Below are 18,566 nucleotides of genomic sequence, written 5' to 3'. Positions count from 1 at the left end.
GTGTCAACGAGTTTAAATCAATGATCAATTAGCGTTGTGCAAAAAGAGAATCTCAACGAAAAATATTGGTGTTGGGAACGAGAAAGCATCCTTTTTCGTAATTGTTTTTCAGAGTTGTTAACAGAAGTATTTAATACTTCACGTTGGCGCTCATTGCGCGTCAAAGTTGAACCATATACTTGCTGGGGAGATTTGGATGAGACTTTTGCTCTTCTTGAAAATGTTAGCACATTTAATATTTTGTCATTTAGGTCGCTATGTGCTGAGAACATGTGCATATCAACTCAACGATGTATTATCTGCAGGAGAAACTCCACGTTGCGTCGCCTGAAAAACGTATCGCCTATGGAGTGTGTTTTTATTTCTGTATCTCATCATGCAATCAGGATTGGTCTCATGGTACCAGCTCGGCTAGGATACGCCCCCCAGGCGTTTGGTCCAGTCGGTTAGTTGATTGGTGGGGCCTCCGGAGGATACGGACGAAGTGTGCTGGGAAACGGGGTTGGTGGGTGTGAAGTTTTAAATTAATCTCCCCAGTGGGCGCTCCGGTGATCCATTTATCGCATCCTTCACGCCTCACAAACGGACGCCGGTCCCTTTGGGGCTGCTGTCCGGTGCTGCCGTGCATGTAGGTATATCCCTTGGCGGTGTCTTAAGATCGACGCGGTTCCACCTTCTGCGACATCGAGTTCAGCACTCTTTGGTTATCGATCGTCCGGAAGCAGCGGATGTAGTTGCGTATTTCGTTCTCGTTTTTCGGCGACGGTGGATCCAGCACTGGTGGAAAGAAACCCTCCCCGGGGTGTATATGTTAGCAGACCGCGGCGGTGGTGGAGGGGTTGTTGGTGTTGGTAACTTACCCAAGTGACGGGACCGACAAAACCGCACCGCGCGCATCGTTTGCGCCATCATGTGCATCTTCTCGAAGTTCACCAACCCGTCCAGGCTGGTCTTGTTGCCCTCGTGAGCGAACGTCATGTCCTTGAGCAGCAGTGGCATGAACGGGATGACCGGTGGTTGCAGTTTTCCGACCGACATACTGTAATTGGGGGGTGAAAATGGATGTCAGAGATTGCACTGAATGATAAGCAACAGGACAAAAAGGCTCAGGCAGACAACGTCATGACGGGACCCCAAGCCGTCTGATGTTTCCTCGCAAAACCAATATTTGTTTATTTCATGCATTGGATAAATAATTACGTAATTCCAGCCTCAAAAAATAAAGTAAAAAACTCCCTATCAACTGAGTTTTACAAACGAGAATAGTTTTGTATAGAAAAATATAAAGGAAGAAATGGTTTTCCCGACCGGAACAATGTTTGGCAAAATATGATCCCTCAACAACCTTTCCCATGCCACTGAAAGGAGATGATCATGATGGCGAATTAAACCTCCCCTAGAAATTTCTTATTCCATCCAGCTAATGTCCCGGACCCGGACCAGTAGTGTGGCAAAAATGAGAAAGCAGCCAGAAGGAATGACTCGTGATTTTTCAATCGGATCGTATCGGGAACGCCCCCGCCGCCGTCTGGCTTATTTGCTGAACTTTGCCGCTCGAACTTTTTCCAATTTTCAACATCAATACACCTTCGGTTGAGTTGATTGAGAGGCGAGTGAAAATGAACGAACACGAGGGTAGGAAGGTGGGAGTGAGTTGCAATGTTTTTTTTCCCCCCATTCGGTCCGGTATCGTTATCATTACTTCACTCCTATCGATAGCCCGTCGTCTGGGGTTGGAAAAGGCAGTTTCACACGCCCATGCCTTGAAAGGTCCTTTGGAATGTTTTTCCACGCTAATGGTTTATTTCCAGCCGGACGAAACGGGCCCCAAAGGAAAGGGGAAGGTGAAAGAAAGTGGCCGAGCCTGGTGCGACGGTTAGACACGCGGCATGATGATGGCTATGATCAATTTCCCAAGTGGGTGCGTGTGGCGTTCCCACACGACGATTGTGCTTCGCGGAAGGCAACGAACGAAAGGATCCGATGGCGAAGGTTTGATGTAATTTGAAAGTTGCTCGTACGAACTCGCGCGCGAAACGCGTCCGCCACTTCCACAAACAATTTTCACCCGAACGATTTCGATTATCACTCCGTCACGGCAACAACACGGTGGCGCCAATCCCATCGGCGGAAGTGTTATTTAAACTTCTGATGAGACACCTTTTACGAGATTTTCGGTCGGAAAGATTAAGCTATTATCACACGATCTCGTACAACAAGGACGTGGGTACGGACTCGCATGGCTTTCAAATCCCTCATCAGTCTTCTGGCAGGTGGTTTGAAAAAAAAAGGCAAAAAGATAGGCAAAATACTCTCCGCTCGTAACGGAACGTTTCCACGTGCGGCCAAAGGAACGTGGAGGAGGTCGGCTTCGAGGGGATTTAATTTGATTTTCAATCTACCATACTCGTGCGTCCTTTGGAGGTCGTCGCAAACGCGAGCGTGGCGGAAGGCGAAGGACACGATCGGACAAACTGATTGTGAATTCTTCGGAGCCGCTCAACTTTTTTACCCACTCCCACTCGAGTTTTCCCTTTCATCCGACCCAGAAACGTTTTTTTATTATTTTTGTAAAACTGAAGCACTAAGGATTCGCTGTGGCAGTATCCACTTGACATGTGATTCCTTTCCATCCCCGCTCCTTTGCCTGCGCCAGTGATCCCTATCGAAATGGAGCATCCAATATGTCTACGGCTTCGCCTTGGCTTCGGCGACAACCTTATCGCAGGCTCATTCAGAACTAATCCAACCCCAATATCCGGGGCGCTTTTGAGGATTGCTGTCGTGTCGGAAAAGGCTTGTGGGGTCGTCCGATGCGCAACAAGTCCACCGACTTGCGACGTCGAATCGGGGCTCTCTCATCCCTTGATCCGCTTGTGCGACAAATATTAAACCTCCCACAACCGCGCCGGGTTTGGGTAGGGGTCCGGCGTGTACACGCGTTGGATGCTGTGGTTGCCGGTTCAATTCATCAAACTGACACCGAAATGCCACCGTCGGAAGGATTCGCCTCGGTTATCCTTCGATCGAACAACACTCTACGCGATTGATGTCGCGAATGGAGGCGAAGCCGAAGTAACTTGCATGTGTTTGTGGACATCTATTTTGCGGAGCACGAGCAAACAAACTGGAATTCAGTATGCCAAACAGTTTGGGTATTTGATGTATCGTCAAGTTTTGTAAACTGAGATGCCAATTCAACCTCGGATTGGTTTGTCACCGACAAAGGGGACAGTTTCAGCGTGATTTCTTGTCTAAAAATGTGGCCTCGCCAGCTATAAAACACATTTAAATAACGCCAGACATTTAACACAAAATAACGCCAGCTGACAAGCAAAAGTTTATAAACCACCCTCTCATCAAAAATAATTTGGAGAACATTACAGTGGGTCATATCAATTAGTTTCTACTCCTGTTAATTCATTTAGAAGAATGCGACTCGTTTATTCCTACTTGGCGCTAATGCGTTGCAACTTCTTATGAATTCTCCATGTTTGTTTTGTTGGCTATTGTTAAAGCAAATCTTCAAAGTATCGAAGCATAGGGGTTCATTTGAAAGTATTTTCTTTATTAAGCTGGCTTATGCAGTGTTATATTACTTTATTTGAAAAAAACTGTCTCTCTCTAAAAAGGACGAAGTTTTCGACAAAATCAACTACCATCAGCAGGTAGTTTAAAACCATTCTCGCAAGCAAAAAAACCTTCCCGTTTAAGTTTCTTTAAAAGACTATTTTTGGTTTCATCACCCCATGGAATCAATCGCCATCCGTACTTGGACGGAACTCAATCGATTGTGGGCGAGTGGCGGAGTTGAGTTGGAAGTTTTTTTATGGACCGGTGCGTAGGACATTTGCCGTGTGCCTTGCAAAACACGGACGGAAATAAATCTTCTAATGGAATGCATGTCACGCGTACGGTCGTCGTTTGTACAAAATGGGAAGCGCCCCCAAAAGTCTTACCGATAAGCGCGATGGTTCCGGCTCGGATCGATGAGCGCCTCGTACTCGGTGAAGAGCTTCCGGAACTTGGACGGCAGCTTGTCCCACGTGCCCGACAGCCTCGAGACGGCCGTGTTCGAGAGGCCCATCACGATGGCAAAGAACGCGTTCAGGTTCTGGTATTCTTTGCAGCTGGTGGGAGGAAAATAAAAACAAATCGATGAAAAACGTTGGTGAAAAGTAGGAGCAAATTGTTATTTGGTGGGTGTTGCTGACTCCTGCACCACTTACAATGCGGCCAGTTTGATGAACTTCTTCACCAGAGACATCCGTTTGGTCATGTTGGTCGTCGAGACGATCTCCGTGACGACCCAGTACTGGATCTCGTTGAACCGTCGGATGAAAACGTCCAGATTCGATGTGATCTGTAATTAGGAGGAGAAAGCGCAAGAAAACACGTGAGAAAAATCAAGTTTTTTAAAATATCATCTCTTAACGCACAATTGAATGTTACTTTTTTCATCGTGCAAGTAAACCTATATTTCAATCATTTTCCCACCCAATTAACGAACGCCAGATGACCGTTTTCCACCCCGAAAGGTAAGTGAGTGTGTTCCGAATTTTCCAACATTATTATTATTACAGCCTCGTGGTCAAGTCTACGAACAAAGCTGTTGTTCGCCCTTCGCCGAAGGACTACCAGCGGGAGGCCAGTATTATATTACTTTCCACTTTGCTACGGAATCCACCAGTTTTGGCGGAAGGAAAAGCGGCAACCACAATCTCCACCTATGGTGCGGTTCGGGCGGTTAAACGGAACCAACCTTCGAGGTACAATTTGATTGGAAACCTTGCATCTGCAAAGCATGGCGGAAATAAGGGTGACATTTTGATTTTCCTTCAAGCTCCTCCAATTGGTTTTCGATACCGAATCACAAATTTTAATTCGACCAAACGCGAAATGAACCGTTCGTACCCAGCTGGAGTTCGCAAGAAAGAAAACTTTGTTAATACTTCGCTCGATTGTCGATGCTGAGTGTAATTTCGGTTCAATTGCCTTCGTTAGTACGCTTTCCGCGAAATTAAGGAACATTGGATAGAAAGCTTTCTAGAAAAAGTCAGCCATGATCGGCTTCGTTGTGGCAGCGGAAAATACAATAAAAAACATCTGCACGTGTCACGTTTGGCAGTAGTATCGTTTCCAACGAAAACACCCAGCAGGAATCAGGTCTTGCTGAAAATGCTGACCTTCTGCTTCATGTATTTTAGATTTGTAGAAGAAATGGCAAATTTCCTAGTGGTTTAAATTTTCCAATCATTTTATCATTTTTTTTCTGATCAAATTTTTTTTTCTAGACATCGAGATAAATAAATAAACAACAGTAGACACTTTATTTATCACAACTGTTTTTAATATTTAACCAAAAGCGCATTTCTCCTACTCACATATAAAGGAACGCGCAAGCATTCCAACTTGAAATTATGAAATGTAATTAACAAGAAGCTTCTCTACCCACATTTTCCAGGGCGAGAGGAAATTATTCCAAGATTAATTTTATTGCTTCGGGTATTTTCGTGGTGCAAAACCGTAAGCTAAATCGTGGCATTTCGCGGATGCTTAACCGCAAACAAACCAACAAAGATTTGATGCCCCAGAAGTACGCCGGGAGCGGGGGGGGAGGCGCAAACGTAAAAAAAACACACACACACAAAAACACGAAGAAAATGGCAACAGAAACACATAAAAACGTCAGCAACTTCAGCTCTATTCAAAACATTTGCAAGAAGTTTATTAGATTCGTCGAAATAGCTCAGACGAAAGCACTTCGTTGGTTGGTTTCAACGTTCCAACGAGCTAAATCCCGGCCCGTGCGCCAACGAGCGAAGAGAGGCCCACCGCTTGGGTGGGAGGATTTTTCCGCCCAACGTTATGCAGCGAAGCGGAACAGAATGCTCGGGAGTTAATATTGATGGTAAAGTTTTTCAAGAAAGCCGCTTATTTTGACGCCTTCGGCGGAGATCCTTTCCAGCGCCTTTCGCAAGCAGGAAAAGGGGTTTCACACAATGGATTTCTCCTCTTCACGTTCGTCACATTTGCAAAGAAAAATAAATTCACACACAAAAGCCCACCAAGTGGGAACCGGGAAAATCACTTTTGTCACACCGCAAGCAGAAACGTCATGCTGGCGGAACAGGAGGGAGGCGTCGTTTGGAGGCGCATGGCGTCAAATGGCGACGGTAGGGTACGGTGGGAGGTTTTTCATGGTGAACTTTTTTCCGCACCACCCGGCGCCTCCACCGGTACGGAAGTGAACGTTTGCGGTTTCGGTGAGCCAGGGAGCGCAGATGTCTCACTTCAACGTTTCGGAAAACTCATTCCCCTCCCCTCCACCGTACATCCAGCCGGTTGGGTGAGGAATTTTCATTTGTTCCGACGAAAACAATGCCTCCCCCTCTTCCCTCAAGTCCGGATTTGCAATCGAAGATCGAGGGGCGACAAGGCACAATTTCAATGACGGAAGTACGAACGTATTCGAAATCACAGTTGTTCGACGGTTTTAACAAGATTGTTTTTTTCTCTGTATTTTGCTTTTAATCCAAACTGATTTTTATGAGCTTCAGGTTCGGGGAAGTCGTTTTCGATCGAAAAACATTGTTTATGAACCGGAAAGAAGCGCTCTTCTGGGAAGGTGGGTCCTTCAACAACACAACTTCAGCAAAGCAAAGCTTTGATCAAATCATTAGAAACGATACCCGACATAAGCTTATTTGAATTTTTTTATAACCATACCTTTCAGTGCTTTTCTTCATCACAGAATTTACATTAAAACACGAGTTTTGTTAGGTTTTTTATTAGAAAATTTGCTATAACTATTACGGGTAGGCATGACCGAAGTCTTTCCGCCAACAAAGTAGGAGAAGAAGGTTCCTTTTATTTTTGTAAGGTTCCCAGACCGTAGCTTTATTATGATGACTCCAGAAGGATTTGGTCCACTTTTCATTTTCACCAAACGTCAAAACGTTTGAAACGTATATGGATGATTGAATACTTTATTAAAGCCGTGAGCAGAATATTAAATAATTAAATTTTCCTTGACAAACTTACAATTGAAAGAGGGTCAGAAGCAACAAAAGAACGTTCAGCTTTATCGAGGTTCTATGACAGCAAATGTTCTCAGTTATCTGAGTTCGCCAGGATCGACTGTACAAACTATTAAAAAAAAAAATAAAGATTTTTCATAAAAACTTTTCCTAATTTAGTGCATCAAAAACTTGGTTCATAGATTTGCATTAACAACGTCATTTCCTGAGCTTTAAAGCTTCCCGTTACGCTTCCGTTGCATCGTGTGGACAAAGCTTTGATTGCGGCGCGCAGTTTCACGCGCATCACTCACCGTCAAGCTACGACGCAGCTTCTAATGCTCCGTCATCCAGCAGTGACTCAGCTCCAAACCCCCCAAACCGACCCCACAGAGGCTCTCCCAACCCACCCCCCCCCCCCCCCCCCCCCAGGGCCAGCAGCACCGGCATCCGAAGCATCCCACCCGACGGTTGCGATCTGTCACGCCGAAAAGGGAACGCGCACAACGCGATTGCACTGGTGTGCAGTTGGTGGTGATGGTGGTGGTGTGTGCAGTTGGTGATGCACGATGCACACAGAACACGTTCGGTCGTGCCCAGTTCGTTCTATCACCCTCCCCAGGCCCTCCCGTGCATCACAGCATCTAAACACACAGCGCACACACACACACACACACGAACTCGGGGGCCTAGTGATGCTAGTGGATGCACTTTGTCAAGGTCAGCGCTCGTGTTGCAGTGTGTCACGTCAATGTGTGTCGTGCAGCAATCGATAAAGGAAAGGGTTGCACTCAGGGGGTGGAAGGTTGCCTGGAGCACACTAGTACCAATCCTCCCTCCCCGCAGCTCCACACGCGTCGTTGTGTGAATGTACGGCCGTTTCTAATGCGTCGCCGTCGAGTGTTCTTTTTTAGTGCAACGTTTTCTGTGCCGCCATCTCCTTGGGTGGTGTGCGCGGATGATGGTAGTACACACGACCCTTCTCGCTCGCCCCTTCCCCCCGTTTTGGTAGTAGTCTGCATGCATCTGGGGCCGGGTCGGCCGCTTTTGGAGAAGCTACACGTCCACTGCACCGCACCAAAAGGGGTACGACGGTGCAGGCGGCTTAGAACGTTGCGCTCGCGAGAAGAAAACGCTCGGCTGAGATGAGATTGGCTGGCGCGGCCGGAGTTAGTGTTTAGCGTTGCCGCGGGACGCTCGCGTTGCGCCAAAGTCCGTCCGTTTCGGTGCGTTTTGTTCCGATCGCGAGAAGCGAAGAAGAAGCGACGGCTTGTGGTTCGCATGATGTCCCCGACGGCCCCCCAGGGCGGGACAGGCAGGGTGGTGAGCGAAACGCAATGAGTGTGAGTGTGACTAGGTGGCCGCGCGCAATTAGAACCACGAAAAAGGGTTTTGGTTTTTAATTATTCGGGTGGTGCCGATGTGTCGACTACAAAAGGCTCGCGAGAGTCAAAGAGTTTCATTCACCGATTTTTTTTTTTGAAAATTACCACACTTCTCGAAATTGCACCGGTGACGCATAAGAAAGAGTGTGTGATTTATCCACGATCAGAACGGAACGCGAAACGCGTCGATAGCGTGACCGAGTGGCACAGAAACGGAAAGGCCACCCCAGTCCGTAAGGCCACGACCATGTATAGGTTTGCGGCTGGCGAGTGCGTCCCAAAGACGCCATTCGCGATCGCGTTATCAGTGAAGAGGAAACGCGATGACAAGTTTTGCAGAAACAAACTATTCCATTGAAATCAATCTTCCTGTCTCTTCGTTGAGGCACGCCCGGAGCGGCCAAGGGGTTGGAACGACAAGGTTGCACGACATATGGTCGTCCGTGGTCGGACGCGCGGAGTCGGTCCACTTCTGTACTTCCCACCCAAGCAAACGATCCCCCGTGCTCCCCCCGTGCGGCAGCTCATTTATTCAAACATCTTCCCCAGAAGGGGGGCCTCTTTCCCATTTGTTTCTTGGGGAGAGGGAGGAGAGGTAGCTCATCTCGTTGAAATTCAATTCTTTCTACACTCCGTTCCGACGCGGTGGCCACCTCCTCCTCTAGGGAGAGGGAGGAGCAGTAGGCTCGTATAATAATTACGTTTAGTAGCCGGAGCTACTAGAAGACGAAGAAAAACAACAAGAAGAAGGAGAAAAAAAACAGGCATGCGAAGGTAAAAATGGCACGTGTCCCTAGTTCGCCCTCGCCGTAAACTTTGCCGCTGTTGTTGTGGGCATCCCCACATTCCGCCCATCATCATCAGTTTTCTTCCATCCTTGTTCGATAGCGATCGTTTGTTTATCGAAACATGTGTTGGTTGTTTTCGTGTGCGTGTGTGTGCGAACATCGGCGGCGCCATTTTCCGCGGTCCGGAACCATGTGACTTTCCCAGCCGTTTTAGCTATCGATAGCCTCCGGGTTTCGAACTCTGTGTACTCCGCGAAACAAAAGCTTTCAAAGAAATGTGAAATACACAACCCAGAATTCATTGGACTGAGTACCAGAAACACAAACACACACACAAACACAGACACACGAACTCACCCTGGAACAACATATCTGCGTGCACACTGCGAGGCGCCTTCTCGCGAATGTAGTGTGCTGTAGCTTCTTGAGATGCTATCAGATAAGGTCGTGTGTTCTGGTGCGAGCGTGGTGAGAAAAGGGGGGGTGAAAAAAGGCAAGGAAAACTCTAACGTGTCGGCAGCAAACTGGAATCCCCTCACCACCGGTGGCGGTGTGCGCGCGCCTCACGTTACACCGGAGCGGAGACTTACGTGCCCGAGAACGTGCAGATTACATAATGAAACAACAAGAGTGCGACGCTACCTACTCATGGTCAAGACGCGGCGCTCTACGGAGGGGGCGAGTGGGGGGTATGGGAGCGGCGAGCACAAGAGATTAAGTTCTCGTTCTCGACGGCGAGATCGGATTCTGTTCTGATGCTACCCTACCCCCCATCCCCTTCGCCAGCCTCCAGCAGGCTCGCACCGATCTATAGTTTAGCGCGCGTCGATTATTGGCGCCCGGCGGACGACGAAAGACGGCGACGAGTCGCGGAGCCAAGTTTTTCTTTCCAGCTTTTTTTTTTTGTTAGATTTGTCTTCGCTTCGCTCCTCTCCGTCTCGCACTCGCTGTGTGTGTGCGCGCGCGCGCAAGAACTATGTCAAGGCATTCTTTTGCCGCAAATGGTACTCTGCTTGGTGCGCCAAACGGGCGGGTACGCGTAGTTGGTCTCACCCGATCGCGGCTCCTCGGTCTCGATCATTAGGGGAGATAATGTTGGGCCCGTGCGATCATCGTCGACGTCGGGAGGAATACTAATTTTCGCGCGTACGGCTCGTCGCAAAGGCGTTGGACGTTTAGAGCGCGGCGCTTCCGATTAGGGCTGAAGTGAATAGGATAAGTTTAAATTTCAGGATAAAGTTCTGCTTTCTCTATCCAAACTTCCTACCAGTCACGTGACCCAGAGGACAAACATTCTACCTGTGCTATCGACATTCCACCAGTGACCGAGAAAGAAGGAATATTAAAGTGTGTGAGTGTTGTTAGTGTACGCGGCCTAGAGGCGGCCCCCGAGACGAGATGGATCTTGCCCCGTCGATGGTGCAACGATCCGGCGACAAGCTGATAGTGCGGCGGGTGGTCAGTGGCGAGCGGGTGCACCTGAGCGAATCGCCCGTGGGTGGAAGTCCCACGCTAGATGACGAGGATACCCCGCAGCACCAGCAGCAGCTCATGGAAGGTTGGCGGCAGGAGTTTGCCGACCGTAGCCTAGGCTCCATTACCCTCCGGTCACCGGTGGACGAGTCGGAAGGCGACAGTACACCGGGAACGCCGCAGGACACCGAAAACGAACGTCAGCTGCCCCAGTGCAAGATCAAGCGCAACTACTCGTGCGGCCGGTGTGCGTACTTCACGCAGAACCCGCGCGAGTACCTAACGCACCTGCGCGATACCCACGGCGAGAAGATCGTGATCAACGAGTGCAAACGGTGTCTGTACGCGTCGCGCCACTACCAGAAGCTGGTCCGGCACATGAAGATGGTGCACGGGTCGGTCGACGGGATTCGAAAGTCGGCCTTCGGTAGTCGTCGACGGGTGCAGAGAGGCTACCTGGGTGGCGGAGTGCCTGGAAAGCTGCTGCGATCGAGCGAGGCCGAGCGGCTGACATCGGCTTACGTGCAGCAGCTAGTGGCGTCCGGGCTGCCGAAGCTACTGGAGGAGATCGAGAAGGCTGGCGCAAGCACATCGCTTGGAAGTAAGTCTTATTGGTCATACCATCGGTCATCAGAATAGTCCAGAACCTAATTCTCAATTGAAGACTATCTGTCCTAGTACCAGAAGAAGTCAATATGAATGTCAATACCTTACGCACTTCATCAGTAGCTCATGGGGACTCATGAATCACTTTAGAACTCAGAGATCTGATTGTTATAGGGGAAGTTTCAAGTTTCATTCATCAAGAAGTTCTTCATTCGCGGAACATCTGCGTAAAGAAAGACGTCTAAACGGGACGGAAAATTTTCTTTGTAAACACAAAAGCCATGAATGTGTTTCAATTGACTAACAATTATTTACTTACACTCGTCATCAGCTAGTTAGATAGCTGATCATTATCATATTAGTTAAAAAATGTGCTATGACAAGAATTCCACATTGCCCAGCCAACTACCGGATCTTAATACTACAACTTTTACGCTTGAAACTTTAGCGCAAATTATTTTCAATATTAAAAAGAAAATTTTAATTTTGAACATTAACATTTGGCAAATTAACATTTGGTAGAATTGTTCCGCCTTAAGAAATAAATGTGAATGAAAAAGTACCTGACCAGTCAAAATAACTGGTCCGGTAGTTCTAGTGTTAATGGCAGATGAACCGGAACTCTTTTCATTTATGCTTTCTACCGGAATTGGTATACCAAAAAGGCGCAATCAACATGAACTCGTTAATCAAAACTAATATCTGATTAGAATACCAAACAAAGAGTCGAAGGTACTCTTTTATAACTGTATTATGCCTAAATTAAGTTTGAATATTTTTGTCTTTGTATATTCTACTGACAAGATTGACTCATGGAAAACTTTTTGTTTTTGTAAGCTCTTGGATATAAACATACTCTTCAAAAGGATCTCCTTTGTATGAATTGACTACTCCTTGACTAAATTATATGTCTTAGAACTTAGATTAAATATCTATCTTAAGACTTAAGGTCTGTAAATCTATAAACTTGCAGACAATGGAAGTGTACTCGTGTTAACCTTTGACCTAAGATAAGAGTTTCTATTGTTGAGCTTAGGATTTATAGCACCACTTTTAATCGTTTTCCTCGTTCATACTTCCTTACTCCAGCCAACAGCTTTACGCGAAACAACACGATCCACCTGGACCTGGAGCAGCTGAACAAATCTTTGCCATATTCCCCGGAGAAGGTAAGCAGGAACCCGTCTGCCATGCTGGATGATTTCTGTACTGAAATTTTGCTGTGTTTGCTATCCGTCCATTTTTAGAAGACCGTTCTAGAGGCTAGTGAAGGAGACCGGAGGGAACGAGGCGAGAATCCCCCCACGACGAGTGAAACGGAAGATGACGCAAAGACCAAAAAACGATCGCGACCCATCCCGAATCTGATACCGCTTAGTGTGTCACCGGTACCGTCGACCTCGGCCGGGTCTGGCCAGCGGTTCGTGAAGCCACTGCCACTATCGGCATTGACGGCGCAGCCTGAAAGCAAACGAGAAGACCACAGCCCGGCTCAGGAGTTCCCGATCAGCCTTACCAAGCACGAACCGGCCATGACAGATGTGCCCGAGGAAACGCACAACCCCGGGACGAAGTGTATTTACTGCGATCTTGCGTTCAAAACGGTCGAGGCGCTGGCGAACCACATCAAGCTGGCGCACAAGGAGGACCTGATTGCGTACCTGTTGGCGCATTCGTTCGAAGAGGCGGAAGCGAAGGGACGCGCGATGCGGCAGGCCGAGGTCGGCCAGGCGAACGAAACGTGGAGGCGATTGGTTGAGGGTGGTTCCGTCGTGGATGCGGCGGTTCGGCGTGAAGAGGACACTACAGAGGCTAGAAACCTGGTGACGCAGGTTCAACCGACGACGAATGACGATACGGACGACGACAGCCGGGAGGGGGATGGTCATCCACATCAGGCTCAAACGTTCTGCGGTGTGGAGACGGCGCCCGGGTACGGCGAGGTTACGAACCGGATCCCGTGCGTGGACCCGACGGCCGGCGGGACGGCACTGATGAAGAAGGTGTTCAAGTGTCCGCACTGCTCGTTCTGGGCCTCGACGGCTTCCCGGTTTCACGTGCACATCGTCGGCCATCTGAACAAGAAACCGTTCGAGTGCTCGCTGTGCGCGTACCGATCCAACTGGCGCTGGGACATTACCAAGCACATCCGCCTGAAGACGATCCGCGATCCGAGCCACAAGAATGCGTGCGTCCTGATGAACGACGAAACGGGCCGGCGGAACTACACCAAGTACAATAAATACGTCGCATTGATGCAGATTACCGACAAGTAGGGGCTGGCAAAGGAATTGACGGGGGAGGCGTAGCGAATGTCAACTAGCAGCAAGCAAAACGGAGAGTCCGCTTCACTGTTGAACAAGATCAATGATTGTAATACATAGGACATTTGACATCCAACAGCATTGAGTGGTTCTTGTGTAATCGTTTTATCTTCTATCGGTGTCATTTTCCACCAACGCCAAAGACACAGGAGGAAGACTAGTGTCCTACTTCTTGAAGAATTGCAAACAGTCTAGTAGTAGAATGTCAAAGCCATAACCAGATTAAGTCCAGGGTGGATCTTCAAAGCATATTAACATCACCACAAGGAGCGAGCGATGGCCATCAAATTGGATTGTTTTCCCCGAAGCCACCACCCTTTTTCAAAATGCCGGGAGGAGTATTCAATATGCCGGATAGCGACTTTGAACCTTGTGGGGGTTTTGCGTTTGGGTTGGGAGTAAATGGTAAAGGAATATTACTACGCGCTAGTATCGAGTTCAAGTATCGATCGCCGCCTTCGGTGACTCGGGCAACGCTATGCTTCTTGAGAGGAACGTTAAGTTCACATCCCGCGAAACTTCTATAGGATCGCTTTTAGAGGAGATAGGAAGAAGCGAGAATAAATTTTATGGAATCGCCCATTCCGCTTGACTTGACGTGAAGTTTCTTACCGTTTGAGGAATTTTCTTTTTACTTGTTGCTGTTGAACACTTGATTTGTTTCCAGCAGTTTTTTTTTTAATGTTTTCTTCGCATCGGAATTTATATACTTTCGAAACGAACTGCCCAACTACTCTGTTGATTCTTTTCGTATACGGATCCTTCCTTGCCCCCCTAACCTCTGCCTCGCTTTCTGTTTCTCTCTACGTCCAACCCACCGATTATTCCGTCCGATTCCGCTACCACCAGCGACCAACTCCGCAGATTCCCGGTCCAGGAGACTTGCTTTGCTCTGTTTCCACATCCCCTTTTGCACTTTGGCGTTTAAAATATTCCACAACAGACAATGGTTGTGAACGTTGGGAAAGAAAAGGTAGCACAACAGCTTCTCGCAACCAACATTAACCAAACCTGCAGCATCCGAGTGAAGTCGACAGTTAAGTCAGTGATGGAGCGATAGATTTATAGAGACGCAAAGTGGGAACGGATCGTAAGCAGTTGCGCCGCTTTATTAGAGTTACATTATTTCTTATTACGCTGTCGTCAGCGCAAGGGCATATGGTATTTAGGCATTAGAAAACGCCGCGCACGGTCACTTACGGCACCAACATTTGGCATTCCTTAACTGTTGTGACTGCAACCGTACCAGACGTGGGTATTGTAGCAGGACCAATAACAAGCATAGGATAGTAGATTTGTTTTTTAATTGATATATAGGACTTCTGGGAGGAATCTCTATCTTAACTTATACCACACATACTTTTGATGTAAAAACTTAACCATTTTTATGTAACACACTTTGGGTAAAATACTTAAAAATAAACTTTTGTTCTAAACAACACACCACAAATCGTATCGAAGTAATGAGCATAGAGAATGGAAAGAAATTGTTACAAATAATTAAAAAAAAACTAAAAACTAAAAATAATCAAAATGCAACAAAGAAAGAGAACTATCTACTTCTTTGACAAGGGAAAAACATGTTATGTTGAATTTTGTTCAAATAAATTGCATATTTTGTTTTAATTTACAAAATATTGTTTGGGATAATGAATGCCGCTGTTTGGCAACGAGTTGAGCCAAGTTGGTAAACAATCCAATTTTAAAGGCAATCTTTATTTAGTATTGTTTAAAATTGACTATTGAATTCAATTTTTGTGCTAGTAATTTTGGATAGAAAGTTTGAAATCAATTGAAATCAACCTCATTTTGTATCAATTTACAAAACGAGAAAGTTAGAGCGTTTGTTACATTTAAGCTGAATGTTTGTGACACTAATGAAGTGTAAACCCAAAAAAACATAACTAAACGCAATTCATTTCGCGAATAACAAAATTAATGGAATTGAACCTCATTCAGAGTTTGCTGAATGGAAAATGCAAAGATCAGCACCTTTCGACTTTTGGCTTTGATGTTATCGCAGCACATGGAACTACCTCTATGTAGTTCCACGAAACTATCTCGGAAGGATATAATTAGTGATTCAGCTTTTGCTCTCCGTGGCCCACACATCTTTCGCTTTTGTACGGTCTCTTTCATTAGTTTAATAGATTTTCGTGCATCCGTTCGTACCATCTTTCTTAACCGGAAACAGTGATTGCACCGCTCGCAACCGGGTGCACTATGACTTCATTCTCTCAGTAGTACAGACAGAGCTAAAGAGCGGGTGGGAAAGTTTTCATACTTAGAAAATGGCTTCAAGCGGATTTTCAGTTCTATTGTTACAATCTGCACTCTCCAATTAGAGCTGACCGTCTTTTGGTGGCTGAGCAATGTTTTGATTTTTAAAATTAGCTATACAAATTTCATTTCCCCATTGAGCAAGTTGAATGTCAACATTTATGTTTCTTGGTTTCACTAGAACTATTTACATAAGCGTGCTGTATCGGGCGTAGCGCTTTGAAATCGAGCAAACAAAACCAAGCTACAAAACCATCTTTCCGCCGCAACATTGAAACTATTCCCAACACAAACACGAGACTTCTTGAAAACTGACGACGCCACAGCAAACTTCCCAGAAGCGCCGCAATAATTCACGAACGATTTATGCAAGTGCATGCTGCAACGATGGTGGTACCGCTTATCGGCAGTACAACTGACAAATGCAACGTTACGAAAGTGCTCGTATCCATCCAGACGTCGGCTCCAAGCGAAACCGTTATCTGCTTGACGTTAGATGAATGGATCAGAAGATCTGTTCTCCGAAACGAGAGCGATACGAAATGTTTTTCTGTCGAGGCACCATTTTTCAGATGCCAGCGTGGAAATGGGTTAAACGGCAGCATGCTCTCTGGTTGGGATTGCCGGGACAATAAATTTCTTCCACGAATTCTATTTCTTTCTATTCTTCTAACAATAAATTTCTTCCACGAATGGAATGTGCTATAGTTTTTTCTTGGATTCTCTTTGTGTACTTACCTTGTTGAAATGATGTCGACCGAAGGTATGATACAGCAGTTCGTACTCGTGCACAGCCCAGAATAGATCCCAGTCGAACAGCGTTATATGGTAGGCCACGTCCTTGGTTGATAGAGCTTCGAAGTCCACATCCGGAGCCTCCGTCGGTACTTCCTGCTCGGGCAGGGGTGTCTTAAATTGAATTAAAAAAAAATGTGTAAGGTCCTTGACATAGTTATATTGCCTTTCAATAGTTTTCATTAAAAAACTGAAATTAATGCGCCCTGCCTTAATCTGGCTTGCCTATTTGTTGAGCAGCAATTACATGATACTAGTGATTGTTGATGATGATATCTGTCCCAGTGTTCATTATACCATCGAAGTAATTTTTGGTACTCACCAACGCGTCCAGGTGGTCCTTGGGTGAAACGAAGATGCGTCCGTTCAAGCTGAGCGCCGTCGGTAAGCTGACGTCGTTGTCCTTAAACACGACTCGCTCGCCGCTCGATTTCACCTCCACCAGCAGCAGGTCCTCCGGTAGCCGGGCGATCTGCAGCTTGTCGGCAGCACAGGCCTTAATTACCTCCGCCGTGGTGGCCATCGGGAAGCGCAGGGTGCAGTACGTATGGTCGGCGCAGTACACGCGGAAAATTACTACAAGAACACAGGCAGATCAGGTGTGGTGTGAGTGAAGCTGGTCACGTTAGACTCGACAAGCAGAGCATCATTTTTCATCAAGCGGGATGGTTTCGGATGGATGAAATGTGCGTGTGAATGTGTGTTAAAAGTTTGTGAAGGTTACTTTCCCATGCGGCTGAGCAGGCAACCTGATAATCGATCAGTGACGGAAGGGTGGGGATCGGAGTTCCTATATGCTGCCCAAGGCCAGCACAAGGTAGTCACCCGATTTGCAGGAAATGGATAATCGAGGGGGAGTAATTGTGAAGCTGTGCACACCGAGGTAGGTGGTAGGTGAAAGAAAATTAATTACTATCGTCATCCGGGCGTATAACAGTCTTTGAGTGTGTGTTTCCACTAAACAGGCAGATCGGCTGTCCGTTGGGTGGGAGTTTCCACTTCTGGGTAGCGTTCATCTGCCGGTCCTCCTACGGGTTCCAAGGTTTTCCAGGTCGGGGCGAGCATGAAAAAAGCGGCAGAGACGAAGATTTATTTAAAAGCGTCCTCCCACACCCGCGGAGCGGTGCCCGGGTCCGGGCCAATCCACCCGCCGGCACAATCCAGACACCGGCCTCGTTGGCGACGTTGGCTCCACTTGCAGCGACTCACTCACCTGATATCGGGATAATTGCGTTAGCACGTGATGTATGATGCTCGCTTCCTCCTGGAGTGCCGGTTCCGCCTCGACGTCCGTTGCCAGTTCCTGCGCGGGGCAAAGTGTCGAAAAAGAAGGTCAAATCAGTGACAGCGTAATGATGGAAAAATAATGCAATTCCACCGTCAACTTGACGTTCGTGCGTGTCCCACTCGAGAGGAGATGCTGGGAGGAAATGTTGCACCAAGTGGGTCGGAAATTGGAAGAAAAAATCGCTTTCCTTTAGGATCCCGCACCGAACAAAATGGCATTAAACATGGAATCGCGGGATGTACATGATCTCCCGGCGGAAAGTGACAGCCCTTCCGGCATAATCCATCAACGCGAGGTTGCGAAATGTCTTGTAGATTATTCGGAACGAGTGTGTTGATGCTTTTTGAGATTTTTCTTTTCTTGTCTTCGGTACGCCTGCAATAGAATGCGTAATTCTTCACCCGGAGCTATTTACGTGCCCATCAAAATCGCTCATTTTTGTAAAGAATAAAGTACCAATCGTGTAGATTGCGTTGCCATCATTGAGACGACAGGGGATAAGGGAATAAGATTACATGGATACATCATGAATAATTGACTTTAGTACACCGTTTGAGTACATTCTATCAGGTCAATCAAAACCTCATATTATAATATTGTTCGTCCGA

At 47.1% G+C, this 18,566-nt stretch overlaps 2 protein-coding genes across 2 annotated transcripts in view; one reads left to right on the top strand and one right to left on the bottom strand.

The window, feature by feature from the left end:
- Positions 1 to 256: 256 nt before the first annotated feature.
- The window catches only part of LOC131290180 (rap guanine nucleotide exchange factor 4), a 98,870-nt gene continuing 80,560 nt past the window's right edge, over positions 257 to 18,566 (bottom strand). Inside the window, exons 14-21 of the mRNA XM_058319485.1 lie at positions 17,884 to 17,973; positions 17,584 to 17,698; positions 16,993 to 17,246; positions 16,614 to 16,784; positions 4,230 to 4,363; positions 3,960 to 4,130; positions 861 to 1,039; positions 257 to 777 (exon numbers count right to left, since the gene is read on the bottom strand). Coding sequence (XP_058175468.1) covers positions 653 to 777; positions 861 to 1,039; positions 3,960 to 4,130; positions 4,230 to 4,363; positions 16,614 to 16,784; positions 16,993 to 17,246; positions 17,584 to 17,698; positions 17,884 to 17,973 — 1,239 coding nt within the window. The 3' untranslated portion in view covers positions 257 to 652. The remainder of the gene's footprint in view (positions 778 to 860; positions 1,040 to 3,959; positions 4,131 to 4,229; positions 4,364 to 16,613; positions 16,785 to 16,992; positions 17,247 to 17,583; positions 17,699 to 17,883; positions 17,974 to 18,566) is intronic.
- On the top strand, positions 10,591 to 13,547 carry LOC131290341 (uncharacterized). Its single transcript, XM_058319528.1, has 3 exons — positions 10,591 to 11,266; positions 12,361 to 12,440; positions 12,519 to 13,547. The coding sequence occupies exons 1-3, from the start codon at positions 10,591 to 10,593 to the stop codon at positions 13,545 to 13,547; spliced, it is 1,785 nt and encodes a 594-aa protein (XP_058175511.1).

This window comes from Anopheles ziemanni, chromosome 2 (assembly GCF_943734765.1).
Source record: "Anopheles ziemanni chromosome 2, idAnoZiCoDA_A2_x.2, whole genome shotgun sequence".
NCBI classification, from domain to species: Eukaryota; Metazoa; Arthropoda; class Insecta; order Diptera; family Culicidae; genus Anopheles; species Anopheles ziemanni.
Note: the sequence above shows the minus strand (reverse complement) of the source record. Positions and strands in the feature narration are given on the sequence as shown.

Excerpts from the sequence above, each read along its gene's own strand:
- LOC131290341 (XM_058319528.1), top strand. The coding sequence starts at position 10,591 with ATGGATCTTGCCCCGTCGATGGTGCAACGATCCGGCGACAAGCTGATA. Across the intron at positions 11,267-12,360 it reads CGCAAGCACATCGCTTGGAA|CCAACAGCTTTACGCGAAAC; the intron begins GTAAGTCTTATT and ends TCCTTACTCCAG. Across the intron at positions 12,441-12,518 it reads TGCCATATTCCCCGGAGAAG|AAGACCGTTCTAGAGGCTAG; the intron begins GTAAGCAGGAAC and ends GTCCATTTTTAG.